A 20261-nucleotide genomic window follows, 5' to 3' on the forward strand; every position below is an offset into this window, starting at 1 on the left:
TTGCTGTGGACGCTATGTCCACGTCTGTACGCGTGCACTCTTAATTCAAACCCACCAAAATGGTAGCCCTGAAGTTAGCGATAACCTCTCCCTGAATCTGAGGGAGGAAAAGCGTGGAAAAGTTGCCCTCTGCCATCAGGAAGCTGTCAATATGCTAGAGCTGTGATGATATTTATTACTGTATCAGTGAAGTTTTGAAGTGTGAGTAGCTTTGGCGTATAAGAAATACCTCATTTCTTCTTTTTAAATCTACTTAATATGAACTATAAACCCCCCTTCTACAAGGCTGAGGGGAAATTGAGACTCACTTTTCACTGGGCACCCCTCCCTCCCCGTCTCCAGTATTGTGCAAAGAAGGGCCTGGGACCTACTGTAATGCCTAGGATTGGGGGAACACACGCTGGTTATTGTTCCTTTGGTTGCCCTAGCACTGCCAAAACTCTGTCACATCTGCCCCGTGACCCCTCCAGGCAAAAAGATCTGCTGCTCTATGCCAGCTATGAGTTACGAATCTTTATCATGGCAGGGAGCCTGTTCTTGGGGTGCTGATGGTGTAGGGCATGGGCCCCCCTTTGATTGTGGACCCCGTGGTCATCTCCCTCCCGACTTAGGTGAATCCTGCACTGCTGCGTCATCTGCAGGGGCCTGTAATTTAAACATCCCCAGAGGCAATAGGCAGAAAATAGGCCACTCTTGGAAAGAAAACTGGGAGACCAAATCCAAGTCACTAAATATCTGTGACTATATTATCTTGCCATAGGAACTTGTAAGGGTAGCAAAAGTCCTACCAAAGAAGCACTGGGTCTTAGTAGTCACTAGCCACATGTGGCCATTTACATTTAAATTAATTAAAATTAAATAAAATTACAAATTCAGGTTCTCAGTCAACTGATCACATTTCAAGCACTTAGTTGCCACACGTAACCATCGTGTGGGGCAAGGTAAATAAGGACCATCTCCGTCATCACAGGCGGTTGTGTTGCATGGCACTGGTCTGTAACGAGCCTCACGTGTCTCCAGTAGCAGTTAAGGGTGGCCCCACTATTCTTGCTTATTTTCTTGCTCGGCTTGGTCTTAGCAATTTAGAAAGCAGAATGACGTAAGTGGAAAGCCAGGGGGAAGTGGTGACTACAGTGAGTCACGTTGTTTCTCGAGGGACCAGTTCTGTGGGTAGGGTTGGTGGAGCCTTGCCCATCTTACGTGTGGTCCCAAGTGTCGCTGAGACGCTTGGACAATCCACTGGGTCTAAGAATCCCTGTCTCTTTAAATGGGTTTGGGTTTTATCTCATGGAATGGAATCTTCGACTTGAGCACATGATTATATTTTTTTGGTAGGGCTTCATTTCCTTTGGCGGAAGTGCCAAGAGGGGGAATGTGGAAGAGGCACGACTGGTTTGGTTCTGCTAACTGTGGTGTGTGATGTGCACATTTGGCGGCAGGCAGACAGCTGGCCAGGACGAGGCTGCCCCGGGGAAGGAGTGAGCCTGTGAGCAAATTGAAGACAGATGAAAAGGGGCACAGTGGAAAATCATACCATTTCATGCCATCTGTATGTACCAGTACCGGCGAGACGGCAAAGAGCTACACTAGTTCAGCTCAGTAAATAGGTCGTTACATATCAGACATTGTATAGACAGGATATGAAAATGGACTGAGACTCTGCCCCTGCCTGCAGCCAGCTCTCCATTTGAGAACCGTCTCAGTATAGGCTTATTGGAATTCTCTTTATTTCCCTTGGCATACTCCAAAAAGATACTCCCTACTTCTCTATTAATTTCAGTCCTAAGTAACATTCTCCATCTGGCAAAATGGAAACAAGGAAGGAGAAAATTATCTGGGAGTTGGCAATTTGGAGACCACGCTCGCTGGGTTTGGCTTTGGAAAAGTAGGAAGCCCGTGGAACTGAGCTGCTAGTCCTTGAATGAAAAGGAAGACACTACTATTTTTGTCCTGCTCTGCATGTGGTCAGTCCCCTCCCTCCCTGCCCACCACAGGTATTTTTGCCTTATTGCCTTGTTCACTTTTTTGCTTTGTAGGCGCTTCCCTCTGCCAGTGCCCCGATGCATTCATCATCTCCATCCGTAATTGCTTTAAGAAGTCTTTTAAGAATCGCCCTGGGTTGCCTGCGTAGCAGGTGCAGCAGTAGGGCAGACGGTCCTGTGGATGTGAACAGAGTTGGTTGGTGGCTTTCGTCTGCGTGACTTTGGTGTCGATTCTGAATGGGACTCCAGAGATGTTTTCAGGGTGGCACTACCATGGCCTCCCAGGAAGCCTGCTGTGGAAATGCAGCACTTACTGGACACAGAAGGTCATGGGCATTTCTGTTAATCAGACTCCACATTATAGGTAGGGTAAGGGAACCGGCTCATTCATGTAATGCTCAGAGACTAGGATGATGGCTGAACAGAGTCAGAGCATCCCTGCTTTTTTTCTATATTTGAGGATAGCTTTTTTTCCCTTCTCTTCTTGACACTCGTTTGGCTCCCTCCTCTCTTCTTACCTGATGACTTTGTCTTTGGCTGGGAGCAATTTGCCCCTGCATTATATTTGTTCTTGCATAGGTTGTAGGAGATTGGCCCCTGAATGTGGTCCCTCCATCCAGGCCACACAGCAAGTATGTGGTGGGTCTGAGGTGACTTTGACTAACAGGCACTGGGTGTCAGAGAGAACACGAAGACCTGGTCATTCTCAAACATGGCTGCAGTTTTGATGCGCCTGGGGAGTGTTTAGAACTCCCGATGTCCAGGTCACACCCCATGCCAACTGTCTGGGGGTGGGAGCCAGATAACAGTTTGTCAGAGATCCCCAGGCGATTCTAATATGTGGCAAATTTTAAAAATTACTGTAGGGGAAGGGTGTGGTCCTTTGGGATGTGAGCAGTTACACCTGAGCATAGTCACAGCGAGTCCATCTTGCATCTCCACGGCAATGTGATGTACTAGAAATGACATTGGATGAACTCTCCAGCCTACCATCCTAGTGACCTTGGCAATCTCACAAGGGCCTCAGTTTCCTCCTCTGTAAATTGGATCAAAATAGTAGTGCCTTTCTCATAGGGTCATCTTAAAGAACCAAATAAATGATGTGTGAGTCTTTGGAAATAGTAAAGTGCTAAATAAATGCTTGTTTGGCCAGGCATGGTAGCGCACACCTCTAATCGCAGCACTTTAGAGGCCAAGACCAGAGGATGGCGCGTGTCCAAGAGTTTGAGGCTACGGTGAGCCATGATCACACCACTGTACTCCATCCTGAGCAACAGAGCAAGACTTCGTCCCTGAATGAATGAATGAATGAATACTTGTTATTACTAGAGATTATTCTTTTATTAGAAGATACTCATTTTCTAGGTGGTTTGGCAAGGTAGTAGAGGTGACTACTGTGGCATTAATTCTTTCATCACCAGCAATACACCCAGGAGGTGTTTATGATAAGAATTCGTTTCTCCTAAGAAAGGGGAGCAGCAAGGAGAGGTGGTCTCACACAACGTTAGAAAGAACCCAGGCCGGGTGCTGTGACTCACGCTTGTAATCCCAGCACTTTGGGAGGCCAAGGTGGGTGGATCACCTGAGGTCAGGAGTTTGAGACCATCCTGGCCAACATAGTGAAACCCCTGTCTCTACTAAAAATGCAAATAAAGTAGCTGGGCATGGTGGTATGCACCTGTAATCCCAGCTACTCAAAAGGCTGAGGCAGAAGAGTTGCTTGAACCTGGGAGGCAGAAGTTGCAGTGAGCCGAGATCGTGCCATTGCACTCCAGCCTGGGCAACAAGAGTGAAATTCCGTCTCAAAACAAAACAAACAAACAAACAAACAAACAAAAAACAGAAAGAAAGAAAGAACCCAGCAGCTAGATTCCAGCAAACTGTGGTCCCACGGTGCTCAGGAAATGCTCTCTGGCCTCATGTTCACTGGCCGTCTCTAGGAACATAGGGGCCTCGTGGAAGAGGGAGGGATGTCTGTAAAGCATCAGCTTCATCTTCAGGCTTTCTGTTCAGTTGGATTTCATTTACGTCAAAGTGGTTGCAACAAGGCATCACTGGCAAGCCCCAGAGGAGGGAAAAAGGGCTGTCCCGTCACCAGGGCTCACCTGGTCATTGTCATCGGTGTGAGCGTGTTGTCTCATGCAGTAAGCATCCTCGTGGCTCTTTGGGGTGCACACAAAAGCATTTTTTTTTCCCTCTGGCTTGTCCTCCCAGGGACTTGAAGTTGGACGGAGGAAGACAATCAGCTGGCGCAGTGAGTTTGAAAGAGATCATTGGTCTGGAAGGTGTGGAGCTGGGTGCTGACGGGAAGGTAAGGCTGCCAGGCCGCCGGTCACCGAGTTGTGCTGAAGGCACAAGGGTCAGGAAGCAGAGGACGGGGACAGCCCACAAGCCTCTCTCGAGGTGGAGGGCTCAAGGTCTGGGGCAGATTCCCAGGCATGTGATGCCAGCCTGCCCGGCTCCCCTAGTGTGCAGCCGGTGACCGAGCAGCAGCACGGCAGGAGTTCCCACGGCTCGCGTATTTCTCTGCCAGTGCTGTTTACAACTGAATGTGCAGTTATGAGCACCTCACACACAGGCGTGTTCTGGGGTGGAATGACGAGTGGATCGAGCATCTATTCACTGGTGGTGTCAGCAAGCAGTATTCAGGCTACTAGAAAGTGTCATAGCTTCCCATGAGTCCCTCAGTCTTACACCGTGACCACAGGGCAGCAGGGTGGTCACATTCCTCTTCCATCCACATGCAACAAGCCGTGGGGTTGAAGTCTCAGGAGTGAAAGGTTGAAAGATGACCCTCCCCTTTGTGCAGGGTCCAGACAGTCCTCATCAACCCTTCCAAAATCCGTGTATGGCAGTGATGCAGGTGTTCCTTGGGGAATCTGTCCCGGGGTAGTCTGTTTGCTGATGAGGCTGCTGGGAGCTCAAGGTGTAGATGGGGTACATGCAAGATGCTTGCCTGGGCAGGTGAAAAGCAATGCATTTGCTCTGTTCACCCCTAACGAGGAAGTGTTCCCATAGGAGCCAGGGAGAATGGATAGAGTGGAGGGTCATATGCAGCGTCTGCCAGAGGAGCAGGGTAGGCGGCCACAGCCCTCACCAGGGACTCTTGGGGCCTGAAGTGTTCTGGGATTGTGCACGTGATGGATTATAAAAAGCAATGCAGTGTGTGCTTCGTGGATTACACAACACCGCAGCAGGTTCTGAGAGAGTACCTTATTGTCAAATACATTCATGTTTCTTCCATGTCATAGGAATAGTCAGACCCAGTGGGGAGGTTAAAACTTTGTGTAACCTTAAGTCAGTTGAGGTTGGGTGTTGGCACCAATGAGTACCAAAACAAATGTCATTGTTCAGATCTCATTGGATTTCAGAATTGCAAATAGGAGAAAGTGGACCTGAACGTGGGGTGACAACTGTAGCTTGATCAGAATGCAGAGCTAGCAATGCCTTGGAATAATCACTGGCCTGTTTTTGTCTTCACTTTTTAGACTGTTTCCTATACCCAATTTCTGTTACCCACAAATGCCTTTGGAGCCCGGAGAAATACCATAGACTCCACCTCCTCTTTCTCCCAGTTCCGTAACTTGAGCCACCGCAGCCTCTCCATAGGCCGGGCAGGCGGCACCCAGGGGAGCCTCGACACAGGTAACCGCCTGGCTGGGTGTGGTAGCTCGTGGTGGGAGGTGGCTCTGTTTACGTGGGGATTGGGTCTCCCTGTGATGCAGACTGGAAGATGGGGGCCCACAGGTGACGTGACTTTTAGGAAAGCCTGATCTCACAGGCCATGCAGGCCCACAGTGAAGCCACAGGTGATTTCTCTCTAATCAGATGCCCCAGTCGTTGACAGCCTGAACTTCCACGTGGAGAGACGCCAAGGCCATGCACAGCATGCAGAGATGGCTGCGTCTCCCAGCCTCCCTGACCACTCAGCTCCTCCCAACAATGACCAGGTTCTGTCCTATATTTTCATGGTGCTCAATTCGGACTTTTAAAACGAAAAATCTGGGCTCTGAAGTGCAGGTTCAGGTGTGAGAGTTTCCTTTGTGCCGGTCCCAGTGGGTGAGCCAACTTGGCGGCTGAAGGAAGACTTGCATACTTCTAGCTTTGCCGATCAAACCTTTGTAAGAACTGGCGCATGGAGAAAACGCTTTCGGAGGCAGTGCTGTTTCTACTCTCAGGGAAATTCCAGGTGAATGTGAAGTTCCCTAGGTCTGCCCAAGTGCTGAGTTCTGAAGCCCTGTCCTAGTGTTCCGGCCACCTCTGATCGTTCACAGCTGTGCCTTGGTGGCCACTCGGATTCGTATTCACACAGACACAATAGCCTGCCTGGAAGTGTTCACAGCAAATCGTGCTGCACAGGCGTCTCCGAATTTGATCTGCAAGTTTGAAAAATGAATGTCTTCAGGGCCACACTCTGAGAGTGCCCTCTGCATCTTGGACACAGTGTAAAGTTTTTTGCTCTCCTGGCTCAGGGAGATTAATACATAATTTTCTAAAATAGAAAAAAACGTCAGGATGTTTAGAATTTGGTGAACCCTTTGGAGAGGAGAACGCACTTCACTGGCACGCGGAGGTGTCTAATAAAAGGCAGTGAGTGCGGTGACGTTGAGCTCAGTGCCCTAAAGCCAGCCTTTCCTCAGTGCAGCTATACTTGGCATTCTCCTGGCTGTCTCTGCTGGGGAGGGTCCGGAGCCGCTCATTATCATTTTGCATTTTGCATGTGATCTGCAGGTAGTGACCTGGGAGACTTTATGGACTATGACCCGAATCTCTTGGATGACCCCCAGTGGCCTTGTGGCAAACACAAACGCGTTCTGATCTTCCCTTCCTACATGGTGAGTAGTGGGGAAAGGAGGCTCGGTTTGCCACAGCCCCTCAGTTGCCCCAGCGTGGGTTGGAGGTGACTGGGGGCGTGTTCAAAGACTTTTCTGCCTGGGGAACCTTCCTGAGGAGCTCCCCGGTGTGGGTGCCCACGGAAGGACCAGTATTGCCTGCTGTCCAGAATCCTGCCAGCCGCGTGGCCTGCAAACACCACTTTCAGGATGCTTGCGAAGGCCGGGCTGCCGGTGGCCACAAAGTCACCAGCTCAGGTTGGAGGACCCTCTCTTCTGAAGGGGGATGTCCGAGCTTATACCTCCACAGACCCCAGTGGAGAGGACCAGGCCCATCCCTGGGAGTGCTGAGTTCAAGTACAGCTCTGTTTGCAGTTCCTTGGTGGCTGCAGGCCTTCCTGTGCACGCTGAGCAAACATTTGGCCCCAGGCTGGGGATGACAGAATTCTCTCCTGGGAAAGCGAAAGTAGGACACTGTGGGTGTTACATGCAAAACCTTTCTCTGCTGTTTTGATTTCATGGACTCTTCCTGTTTTTCCCTGTGTGTCATTTTGGTTTCTGCTCTCAGCTGACCACTGTTTCCCAGCACCAAGGGCTGCCATCTCCTCTGCAGACACCAGAGGGGCCTGGCGGGGCCAGTTGCCCTGGGCCACTTGCCCTGACTCTTGCGGCAAGCAGAGCCCCGCCTGCTATGGGAGGAGGGGGAGCTGCACTTTTTCAGAAGAGTCGACTGGCCAGGCCTGCCATGCACAGCATCAGGTGGGAGCCGTCCACCCAGAACACCCCCACCATCTCCCTGCCTTTTGCATGTTCTGGCCCATGAGCCGGGCCTGGCAGGGCCAGCACAACCAAGCGCTTCCTCCTCTGGTTCCCTCCCTCCCGTGCTCCCAGCCTGAGCTGTTCTCGGGAGTCCCAGCCTTAGGAGTGAACCAGGAGGTCTTTTTTCTCCTCTAGGCTTTTGTATCTGTAGTAGCCAGAGTGGAAACCAATCCCCGTACTCAAAGGGCACCCACATCTTCATTCAGAATTTAGGGTTCTCCGCTGTTTGTCAGAGAAACACCAGGCAGAACTTGGGGCCTTGCCAGTTACTCTCAGCGTTTATCCTCTTGTTCTTTGGCACATCGTTCAGTGGTCCCTCTCATACGCCACATGGCGTCAGAATGCATTTAGTCATTGGAGAATGCATTCAAGTCAAAGGCATTGAGTTTAAAATTGTCCCTACTCCTCACCCTCCCTCACTCATGCCCCAACTCCTAACACAGAAAGCAAAACCAGCGCCATGTGTAGTTACTTTTCTTTCACTCTATGACCTGTTTATTTAAAAAAACAAGGCATATTCATCTTTGGCAGAGGCTAGCACGTAATAAATGTTCAATAAATGGCCAGAATGATTGCCCTGATATCAAGGGGGGGAGATGTGTAAGAAGAAGGATGCTTTATGTGGTTCACTGCCTTATTTATTAAAATTCACTTTATTTATTAAGCAACGTGGCCAGGAAATTGGCTCAGGGAGTCCAAGTGAGGCTCTCCTAGTTGATAGATGGGAAATGGGGGATCAAGGGTAGAACTCCTGGCTCGGGGCTCTTTTCACGTTCCCAGCTATCTCTGAATCCCACATTCCTCAGCAGTCAGCCCCAGAACTGCCAACCTCGGGGTTGGACATGAAGATCATTCTTTGGGCCAACAGTGTAGCAGATTTCTAGGTAACCAAGACAATAGGAAGGTGCACTATTTCTGATCGATGTTGGTGGGCGCTCTCCTACCAGTCGTGTTATGCCTGGTGATAATGCCAACCTCTCCGTTTATAGGCCTAGTGTCAGGCTGGTGCCAGATCTGATGATCTTTTTTATCTGATCTTTTTTTTCTTTAAATGATTTCATTGTGAGCCTTGAGGTTCCAGGCCACAGTATGTGTGTATGTGCATGTGCACGTACACACATACAACTTTTCCTCCTTAGACTGTGCTAGAAGATTGCCAAGTCAGCATGTATGTCCTGCCCTCCTCATTTGATGTTCCCAAGTGGATCATTTGTCATTTCACTGCATTGGCTCTGCAGTCAGTGCTTCCGGGAATACTCCACACTATAGAGAATGGAATTGCACGTGGACTGCATTTTCCTGGTCGGCTCCTGGAGACCTACGTGTTTCCTGTTCTGGCGACAGATGTTGGTACTTTGATAAAATGTGGGAGATCCACGTTTCAGCATGCGCGTCTAAGTTCTTGACAGTATGTTGTATATTACAAAGGGCTTCAACCCAGCTCCCTGGAGACTTCTTTCCTAGAAGCCGACATGGGTTACAGGCCGTGTCTCATGCATTTGCATTGAACTTGTAGGAATCAGAGTGGGGCAGTTGGGCAGGGGTGGGGCGGGGGCTGGGGTGTTTGCTTTATTTTTGTGTGTTGGGGAATAGGTATAGAATTCGCCTGTTGAACAAGTGTTGATTGAGGCCTTTTTATGAGCCAGGCTTCCTTACCCAGTAGAGAACTAACTAGCCACAGCCCCTGTTCTTCTCCACCTTGGAGTGAGTGGGGATGTCAGAGAGTAAACAGTAAACAAGGAGACAGATCACCATAATCATGAGGAAGGAACCATCTTAGAAAAGCAGCAGGAGACCAGGCACGGTGGCCCATGCCTGTAATCCCAGAACTATGGGAGGCCAAGGCGGGTGGATCACCTGAGGTCAGGAGTTTGAGACTAGCCTGGCCAACGTGGTGAAACACCATCTCTACTAAAAATACAAAAATTAGCCGGGTGTGGTGGTGGGCGCCTGTAGTCCTAGCTACTGGGGAGGCTGAGGTGGGAGAATCGCTTGAACCCAGGAGGCAGAGGCTGCAGTGAGCCAAGATTGTGCCACTGCACTCCAGCCTGGGCAACAAAGCAAGACCCTGTCTCAAACAAAACAAAACAAACAAATGGCAGGAAATGATGGAAGGGTTGGAGGTGGGCTCCAGGGGGTAGGCCTCAAGGAAGACTTCCCCTAAGAGTGGCATTGAAGCAAGCACTGAGGGCTGAGAGTGGGCGGCCCTGCCAGGTTTTGGTAGGGAGAGCCCAGTAGAAAGACCCCAAGTATGAAGGGGGTTGGTTTTGCATAAAATAGATTTTTCTAACTGGAAAAGTCGTCGTCCTTCCCTCTACACACACACAGGCAGGAGGCAGAGCCCACAAATGATGATGCTAACAAACCCTCCCTCCCCACTGACTCGGCCCCAGGCACGGGGTGCTGCTGCTGAAACAGGCACTGGCTCCGAAGGCCCTGGCTCCTTTGAGCCAGGTTGTGGAACGCCCTCTTTGAGGGCCTGGGGCACATTTGGCCACTAGGCTGGTATGGGGATCGCTGTCCAGACAGGGCAGATTCCCTCCTCGGTGGGAATGCTTGGTGATTGGGGAAGGGGCAGGCTTGCTGGTCACAGGCCAGTTATGTGGAGCTGCTCACCTCCCTTAGTATCAGCCTCCGAGGCCCTGGAGTCCTGCTGCCTGTCCCGTCTTCCTCGGGCCCCCAGGACAGTCCAATGTGGCCAGCCCAGCAGAGGCACCCACCTGAAATCCTGGGACTGTCCTCCACTGTTTTGGGATGTCCTGTGCCTGTGGAAATCAGGCTCTTGAGATGCTCAAGTAGCCTCTGCTGAATCAAGCTCAAAAGTGATGAGCTAATCCTTTCATCCATCAAATCCTGCTGCAGCCGCTAAAAGAAGTAATTTACAGACAATCAAATGCACTTGTTTGAAGTGTGCATTTCCATGAATTTTATAACCACTGCTCTGATCCAGATATAGAGTATTTCTGTCCCTGCAGAAAGTTCCCCTCCCCATCCCACTCTTCCCTCCCTCTTCCTGCAGAGGCAATCACTGTTCTCACTTCTGTCACCATAGATGAGTTTCACCTATTCTGAAACTTCATGTGAATAGGATCATGGCATATACTTTTTTGGGGTCCATCTTCTTTCATACAACTTAACATGTGAGATTTCCCCTTGTTATGTGTATCAGATTTTTTTTTTTTTAATTGCTGAGTGCAATGGATCGCGCCTATAAATCCCAACACTTTGGGAGGCCGAGGTGGGTGAGGTGGGTGGATCACTTGAGGTCAAGAGTTTGAGACCAGCCTGGCTAACGTGGTGAAACCCCGTCTCTACTAAAAATACAAAAATTAGCTGGGCATAGTGGCAGGCACCTGTAATCCCAGCTAACCCCGCAGGCTGAGGCAGGAGAATCGCTTAAACCCCGGGAGGTGGAGGTTGCAGTGAGCCGAGATCGCACTATTCACTCCAGCCTGGGCGACACGCGAAACTACGTCTCAAAAAAATAAAAATAAAAAAGCCGAGTGGTATAAGATGTAGTATAGTTTATCCCTTCTCCCGTTGATCGACATTTGTTCATGCAGCTTCCATGAATGTTGTTGTGCGTGTCTTTCTGTGGAGATACTTTTTCATTTCCCTTGGGGTAAATACCTAGGAGCGGGATTTCTGAGTCCTAGTGTAGGTGCTATTAGCCAGCCATGAGGTAGCTGAATGTTTATCTCTGAGCGTGTGTCCTCAGTGTAATATAAAAAGGCCCCTCGTCGCCGCAGTCAGGACATGTCTTAGAGTGAGAAGCTTCCAGAGGTAAAGCCTGTCATTTAGAGTGCAAGTGGCACCCTTTTCAGATTAGTCTTGCACCCATATCTGTATTTTTAAACTTTGATCCATGCAAGTCACTCCCACTATTATCTACTGTAGAAGGGCAAGGGTGAGATTTTGATTTTAAAAAGAATTCCGCCCCGAGCGTGGTGGCTCACACCTGTAATCCCTGCACTTTGGAAGGCCGAGGTGGGTGATCACCTGAGATCAGGAGTTCAAGAGCAGCCTGACCAACATGGTGAAACCCCATCTTTACTAAAAGTACAAAAAACATTAGCCAGGTGTGGTGGCGGGCGCCTGTAATTCTGGCTACTCAGGAGGCTGAGGCAGGAGAATCGGTTGAGCCCAGGAGGCAGAAGTTGCGGTGAGCTGAGATCACACCACTGCACTCTAGCCTGGGTGACAAGAACGAAACTCTGTCTCAAAAACGAAAATAAAAAAAATTCCTGGGGCAAGTGTGCAAAGCAAACTGCAGCTGGCCTGGTGGTTTGGTCTTCAAGTTTCTAGAAGGTGACCACAGAACAGGAGAGCATGTTGAGCCGCCTGGCTACATGCAGACTCTTGCTGGGCGATGGTGTGTCTTGGGGGAGGGCAGATGCTGCCAGCTCTCTGCACCACTTGGCATATAATTAAAGCTTCACTAGAGAGTGGTTATGTATCATTAGAACCTGGCAGCCCAGGTTGTAGTGGGTTTTTGTGTTTTCCCCCCTCTTTATGGGTGTGGAAAGCAATTAAGAGGAGAAAGTAAGCGGGAGAGCTGAGATAATGCCAACAAAATTCAGTTACCTGAGTGGATTTCTGGATTCTTTTCCTCTCTAAGAAATCCCTCTTGCACCATGTTCTCATCAAAAAGAAAACCGACCGACATTGTTTATGATACGCATACGCATGAGAACCTTGAGAGAAACCTCTTGCATTGATCTCCATGATAAAGTGTCTATTTTTTATTTACCGAATATTAAGATCTAAGTCCTCGTAGAGAAAGCCCTCCCTCTACCCCCACATCTCCCCAGTGTTGGGGGAATGTATCTTAGAACTTAATTTTTCAGTACAGCATGAGATACTGAGCAGTGGGAAGTAATTGACTCAATGAAAGAAAGACTAATTCAGCCTTCCATGAGGTGATTAGATTCTGCCCGTCCCCCGATAGAAATAGATATGTTATAAGTATATATTTATAAATATATAAAAATTATAATTTAATAACATAGTCATGTTTATTATAATTTATTTTATATATATATATATATATATTTCTATTAGAAGTTACCTGGATGATTTAGGCACTTGTTACCTGTCTGCAGGGTGGATTTGTTGGGAAGCTAATGCAAGACCCTTTCCAAGTCCTCAGGTTTCAAGGTGCCTGAGGCTTACTCAGTTCTGGGGAGGGGCCCTCTTTAAGAAAATGCCACATCACATTAGAAGCACAGTAGCTCGGCTCTTCCCTATTGTGGCACTTCCCTGAGGCTTGAAGGGCGCCCTCAGGTGCGCAGGCCTGGGCAGTAGCTGAGGAGCATCCTGCAGCTTTCGGTGTAAGTGTTCACATCAAGTGCCTGATGCCTGATGGTGCTGTGTGGAGAAGGGAAGCTTGTTTTGGGTGTGGGTTTGGGTTTTTTGTTTGTTGGTTGGTTGGTTGATTGGATTTTTGTTGTTGTTAACAGCACTATTAGAATTCCAACACCTTTTACAATTCATTTTTTTCTTGTAAAACTAATGGCTTTGGTGGCTCACGCCTGTAATCCCAGCACTCTGGGAGGCGGAGGCAGGTGGATCACCTGAGGCCAGGAGTTTGAGACCAGCCTGGCCAACATGGCAAAACCCCATCTCTACTAAAAAATACAAAAATTAGCCAGGCGTGGTGGCAGGCGCCCGCAATCCCAGTTACTCAGGAGGCTGAGGCAGGAGAATCTCTTGAACCCGGGAGGCGGAGGCTGCAGTGAGCCGAGATCGTGCCACTGCATCCCAGCCTGGGCGATAAGAACAAGACTCCATCTCAAACAAACAAAACAAAAAAACTAATACAAAACAAAATATGAGTTTGACATTTCACTCAGGATATTGCAGCATCTGCTCTCTTTCTATGTATTTGACTCGGATTTTTGACAGTCACTTTGTGATTTTGAACATGACGTTCCACGCAGTTTGGCTCATGCTGTACTGCCACTGTTTCAGCAGCTTGCGTTTAGAAGTGCATCCAAATACTGTCTGGGTGTGGGTGAACTCTGGGCCAGTCACCTGGTGTCATCTCAAGTGGATGGAGACACTACTCCAGGAGTCTGGTAGCACCAGACAGTTGACAAATAGCTGACACTGCACATACTCTGCCACCCAGTGACTCCCCATGGCCGTGTAAACCTGAAGCAGAGGCAGCTTTTCTTCCTGTGTTCCTCTCCGTGTGCAAACCCTTTCATTTCAGTGGGAGGGAGAGTCGATCCAGGATTCGGTATTTTGAATTCGATGGGTAGAAATAGCAACAAATGCAGCCCCAGGCTGCGTAGGCTACCCGTTTATTTCCATAGTTTCCTTGTGATTTACTGTCCTCTTAGGGAAAGGATTAAATGCCTAGAACAGCTGAAATGCCCATCTGTTGGTGGTTAGATAGATTTAGTCGAGGGCCGCTGTGCTGCTTAATTGCCTTAACAAGCACGGAACATCTGCCTTCCAGTGCCCAACTGAGCCTGAACGCCCGTGTACGAGTGTGGCCAAAGCAGAAGAGCCTAATTCCGCAGTGGCTGTTGACCCTGGAAGGATCTGTGTGCATTGCCTTGTATCCCTCCTTCCTTTCACAGGCATGGCGTGGAACCAAGGCTTGCAGCGGCTGCATACCTGCCCCAGGTCTTGCTGCTAGCTCCCCCGGGTGCAGGCAGCACTAGGGCTGGCAGTAGGTCAGAGGAGAACAGTAGCGGAGTGTACGGCAAGCTCACATCTGCCTAGAACTGCTCATGAGAGTTCCTGGGGAGACTTGGAAGACAGGAGAGTAGGAAATGGAGACCGGAGCTTTATCAGGCCCTGGAGTAGAAGTACCTTTTCTGTTGTTTCGGTTGGAATCAGACCAGCAGCCTGAGGCCCTCACTGTTCTCCAGGATTGTTGTTGGGGCGTGTGTACCTCCCATCCTCTCCCGTTATACCCCAGCCCACCTGAGGGGCCTTCACTTCACAGCATTGCTGTAGTGGGCCGGGATGGGGCCCAAGTTCAGTTCCATGGAGGCCCCTTCGCTCCACTCATGACAAGTCAAGACTTTGTTTTTATACAAAGCAAAGGATGGGCCAGGCGCGGTGCCTCACGCCTGTAACCCCAGCACTTTGTGATGCTGAGGTGGGCGAATCACTTGAGGTCAGGAGTTTGAGACCATCCTGGGTAACATGGTGAAATCCCATCTCTACCAAAAAATACAAAAACAATAGCCAGGTGTGGTGGCGTGCACCTGTAGTCCCAGCTACTTGGGAGACTGAGGCATGAGAATTGCTTGAACCCGGGAGGCGGGAGTTGTAGTGAGTGCCACTATACTCCCTCCTGGGCAACAGAGTCACCCATGCTGTCTCAAAAGCAAAAGATGTATCAGTGTTTCTGCAATCGATACGGGAGACTTTTCGTCTAGATAACTACGTTGTAGTCTTCTCTCTTCCTCTTATCTCAGAAAGAATTTGTCCGCTCCCACTCTAGGCCTTCCAGACTGTCTCCAGCAGGGCAGGCCAGGCAGGGCCTCCTTGTGAACTGCATCTCTGGACATCTGTGTTGTGGACAGTCCCTTCCATCTGACCTTCCCCTTTCCCCGTACGCAGCTGTGCACATAGCTTCCCTGCAGTCAGGCATTCAAGTGCTCGACAGTGCATTCAAGTGACCTGTCACTCCATGAACGGAATGAGCACCCTTGCAAAAACACAACTGCCTGCTGCAGGGTTGGAACCCCTCCTCCATCACACAGCCTGGGCCTGCCGCAGGCCACAGGGAGCCCTTCGTCTGGTGAATCCCATGGCCTGGCATTAGGTGGCATTGAAAACAGTGGTCATGGCCGGGCGTGGTGGCTCACACCTGTAATCCTAGCACTTTGGGAGGCCGAGGAAGGAGGATCAAAAGGTCAGGAGATAGAGACCATCCTGGCCAACGTGGTGAAACACCGTCCCTACTAAAAATACAAAAATGAGCTGGCGTGGTGGTGCACACCTGTAGTCCCAGCTACTTGGAAGACTGAGGCAGGAGAATCGCTTGAACCTGGAGGTGGAGGTTGCAGTGAGCCGAGATCACACCACTGCATTCCAACCTCGGTGACACAGTGAGACTCTCTCTCAAAAAAAAAAAAAAATCAGTTGTCACTCAGACTGTCCCAGGCCAAGAAGGAGTTCCTGCCTATTTAATTGGCACTTTTTGATTTACAGTAGCATGCACTGGCAAAACCCAGGCAGTACAAGGTTTTTTATTTATTTTTTTTGAGACAGAGTCTCACTCTGTCACCCAGGCTGGAGAGCAGTGGCACCATCTTGGCTCACTTCAACCTTCATTTCCCAGGTTCAAGTGAGTCTCCTGCGTCAGCCTCCCAAGTAGCTGAGACTACAGGCATGCACCACCAGGCCCAGCTAATTTTTGTATTTTTAGTAGAGACAGGGTTTTGCCATGTTGGCCAGGCTGGTCTTGAACTCCTGACCTCAAGTGATCCACCCGCCTCGGCCTCCTAAAGTGCTGGGATTACAGGTGAGAGCCACCACACCCAGCTTGCAAGTTTTTATAGTTCATATAGTTCAAGCCTGAATAAAGCATTGGCCTCACTTTTCATTTCTTCAGTCCCACACCAGAAAGAATGAGTGGCTGGGGGGCTGTGGTCATCCCACTTCTGCGGCTCAATCTCCTAGTACCGCCTCTCCAGCTCACCCCCAGCACTGAAGAGAGGATGCTATCTCTTGGCATGGTTGGGAGGCCCGGCCTCTAAGGGCCACCATCAGGCTCTCTCAAGACAGGATGTGCCGGGGAATCATGACCTCCTGTACCCCAGAGAGTGTTTCTTAGAGGGACCTGCAGCTGAGAGGACATCGAGGACTGTCATACCCTCTGGAACCTGCCTGGAAGGGGGGTGGCCCTGGGCTCAGAGTGATCCGTCCAGTTTCCACACTCCAGACAGTGTGGGGCCGGTGCAGAGCAGTGGCCTGAAGATGCAGCGTGTGTGCAGGTCCCTCCGAGCCGGGCTCTGGCAGCCAGTGCCGCTTTAGGGGTTGTCTGGTCTCCTGTGGCAGTTGTGTATCCTATGCAGCTGAGCGGGAGCAGGACACGGAACAGCCCCACAGATGAGGTGCCTGCTGCTGTCAACATTAAGTGGGTGCTGGAGAAGCCAGGGGAGCAAACGGAGGCACAGAGCTCCTCACCAGTGTGCACTGGGCCGCCGGGCACCGCGTGGCAGAGCTGGAGTTTGAACCCAGGGCTCTGGCTCTTGAGTCTGTGTTCTTCCCCACTGAGCCGCAGCTTAGAGAAGCAGAGACAAAAGCAAGACTGAAGAGAGCGCAGCAGACAGGAGGCCAGGACAGAAGGCCGGGATGCTGAAGAGTCTGTCGCCTAGAAGATGACTAGAGGGCCTCGTCCTCCTGGCATTTCCACATATGCCCCACTTATGCGGGGCCAAGCACTGGGCTCACTGGGCCAAGGGTCTCGCAGCGTCTGCTCACAGGCCTTCCCTGCACACCCCCTGCCAGGGCCTAGATTGGATTTTTCTCTGCCTCTCTGTCAGGAAACAGAGTCCCCAGCTCTGGACCCCAAGAGCTAGGACCAGGCTGCTTGTAAAAAAGACAGAGTCTCTCCTGCAAGGCCCAGACCAGAGTGGACCTGGTGCTCTCTGCCGCCCTTGCCCCCTCGAGAGCCACAGGCTGAGCTGAGCTGTTGGCTCTCACGGGTCCTGTAAAGCAGGGATGGGTCGGGAAGTGTGGCTCGGGTGGGGGCAGGACTTCAGGGACTGGATATCGTCTTTGCCTTTATGGGGATCAGAAGCTCTTCCTCTGTTCCCCCTTCCCCGAGCCAGGTTCAGTTTCAGTAGTGGTAAATGCCACCAGCAAAGTACAGCGTGTGCACCCGGCTTGGTTCAGTTCTGAAGTGCAGCATCCACTCTAGTGAGTTTAAGAAGGAAGAGGAGCTGGCGCAGGGACACAGGTCTGCAGCCCGGACCACTCAGGAGGCAGAGGCAGGAAGATCACTTGGCCCAGGATTTAGAGTCCCACCTAAAAAGACATAGCAAGACCTTATGTCTTTTTTTTTTTTTTTTTTAAAGGCTGGGCACAGTGGCTCACGCCTATAATCCCAGCACTTTGGGAGGCCGAGGTGGGTGGGTCACTTGATGCCAGGAGTTGGAGACCAGCATGACCAAAATGGTGAAACCCCATCTCTACTAAAAATACGGCTGGGTGTGGTGGCACATGCCTGTAATCCTAGCTACTTGGGAGGCTGAGGCAGGAGAATCACTTGAACCCAGGAGGCAGGGTTTGCAGTGATCCGAGATCACACCATTGCACTCCAGCCTGGGCAACGAGAGTGAAACTCCGTCTCAAAAAAAAGAAGAAAGGTATCTAATAAACACCTTACTTACTAGAATCATTGAGGAGTCTGACAGAATAACCTAAGTTGACATTTCAGGAATGATCCCCAAGCCGCACTTTAGAACTGTGCCACACAGGAGGCTGCTGCTGCCTGGGGCCAGGACTCTGGCTTTGGACTTGGGGAACTGGCACTGGCTGCTGGCTCCAGATCCATGCTGCCTTGCTGTGGTCCACAGCTGCCAAATGAGAATCCAGAAGCATAGTGACAGGACTTGAGGATTCCTGCCCTGAGCCTCTTGGCAGCATAAACAACAGAAGCACAGCCCTTGCTCAAGCCCTGCCTTCACATACCGGAGCATCCAATAGGAGGAGCCAGAATTGTTTTTGGAATCCTAGCTGCAAAGGAGTCAGGCAAGTATAACCGTTAGCTTTCCAGCCTCTGTAGCACAACAGGGCGTCCCAAGAGGAGGTTGGATGTTCAGATCATAGAGTAGAAAGAAGGTGAGTCCGGGGGAGAGCAGCCTCAGCCCCGGGATTTAGGAGGAGGAGCCTGCAGAAGTGGCATCCCAAGCTGAACCAGGAGTGGGCGATAGCCAGATGAGAGTCTGATTTGTAAGTCCCAGGTCTTTGGCGCATAGAAATCAGCAGGAAAACTTGTCATGGTGCAGATGCGAGGCCCTGCCCTCAGAGACTGACTCAGTGGGGCTGGAGCAGAGCCCAGACTTTGTGCTCCTAATGAGATTTGCCAGCGTCTTTTACATACATTTTGTTCTCTTTGATCTTCAAGATAAACCTGGAAAGCAGCCCCATGAGGTTTTCTCATCTCATTTTGGAGAAGATAAGGGTAAGGCTCAGGGAGGTTGAGTGACTTTCTCCCTATTGCCTGACTTGCTGAAGGTGGACCTGCCCCACCACCTGCCAGCCCTTTCCACTGCCAGCTGTCTTCTCAGACATCCTGGTGAGAGCCCTTGGGTAGGGAGCTACTCTGCTGCTTATTCAGTACCATCAAGGAGAGAAAAGTAGGAAGGCAGTGCATGGGGCGCGAGCTGGAAGCAGCTGCTCTGGGAGACCAGGGTCCCAGCGCCGGCCCTGCCTGCAGCTCACTCAGGTCTGGGGCAAGCCTTTTCACTTTCCTGAGCCTCTGTTGCGAACAGAGGTGGGACATATTTGCATATTTGCACATTTAAGCAGTGAGATCTCTCTTGCAAGGGAAGTGTTGTGTATCTACAAGTAAGACAGAGCAAAGCAGACTTGCTGTGGTTGCTGCAGGGAGAGATGCAGTCCCCCTCCCACAGGCACTTCAACAGAACCCAGCCTGAAAATCTGCATGACGGTTAAGCAGCAGGATATCCTTGCTGGCGCTCACAGGGCTCCAGGCCCCCAACAAAGGCAGATGACTTTACTTGAGCCTGCTCACATCATTGCAAACCTCATGACCTTCCTCTGTAGAGGAAGCCGGCCTGTCTCTGGGAGTTCAGGGTGCCTGGATGGGGGGTGAGGGGTTGAGAAGCCAGAGGAAGGTGCTGATTACTTGGGAAACAGGAGGGTTGGCTGATGAGCCCTCCCAGCTTGAGGCCAGCATGTTACATGTGGCCCCCATTCTACTGCCTGTTTCCAAAAGGAAATCTTACATCCCCTTCAACCCAGAGGAGACCGTTCTTAAAAGTAGAAGGGAAATAAACCTGTCTGGGAGGGCTGCCACAGGGGCCCACTCTGCTGGACCTTGGCAGTGAGAGCAGTGTCCAAATACTGTGGCTCTGAACAGGTCTGGTGGTATTGTTGGAGTTAATATTGCTGTGCTTTGCCTTTATTCACCCGAGAAGCAAAGAGAGGACCATCAAGATCACTTGAATTGGGATGTGCTGGCTGCTTGCCTGCTCCTTGCTACTAACTGACACCAAAGGCATTCCACATGTCTGCGCTAAAATCCCGTGTCCTATAAATTGAGGTGTCCAGAGAAAGCCACCAACTTCCGTTAGAGCTGTTAAGGAAACCTTTGATGGGCTTTGCAGGCGTGAGTCATCCGGGGAATCGACCTTCACATCAAAACGTGTCGTTTCTTCTTTCCTGAGCTTTGGCTGATTAAGATTATGGAATGTAGGCCAGGCACAGTGGCTCAAGCCTCTTATCCCAGCACTTTGGGAGACAGAGGTGGGTGGATCCCCTGAAGTCAGGAGTTCAAGAGGATCCTGGCCAACATGGCGAAACCCCATCTACTAAAAATACAAAAATCAGGTGGGCGAGGTGGCACGTGCCTGTAGTTCCAGCTACTCGGGAGGCTGAGGCAGGAGAATCTCTTGAACCCGGGAGGCGGAGG

General features: G+C 50.5%; 1 protein-coding gene across 3 annotated transcripts in view; it reads left to right on the plus strand.

Annotated features, from left to right (window-relative positions):
- Positions 1-20261, plus strand: part of CABLES1 (Cdk5 and Abl enzyme substrate 1) — a 129249-nt gene that overhangs the window by 101951 nt on the left and 7037 nt on the right. For all 3 annotated transcript variants that reach the window (XM_011939249.1, XM_011939247.1, XM_011939248.1), the window contains exons 5-7: positions 4197-4293; positions 5471-5627; positions 6714-6817. In XM_011939249.1, the coding sequence (XP_011794639.1) occupies positions 4197-4293; positions 5471-5627; positions 6714-6817 (358 nt within the window). The remainder of the gene's footprint in view (positions 1-4196; positions 4294-5470; positions 5628-6713; positions 6818-20261) is intronic.

The sequence above is a fragment of the Colobus angolensis genome, unplaced genomic scaffold, assembly GCF_000951035.1.
Source record: "Colobus angolensis palliatus isolate OR3802 unplaced genomic scaffold, Cang.pa_1.0 Scaffold18, whole genome shotgun sequence".
Taxonomy (NCBI): Eukaryota; Metazoa; Chordata; class Mammalia; order Primates; family Cercopithecidae; genus Colobus; species Colobus angolensis.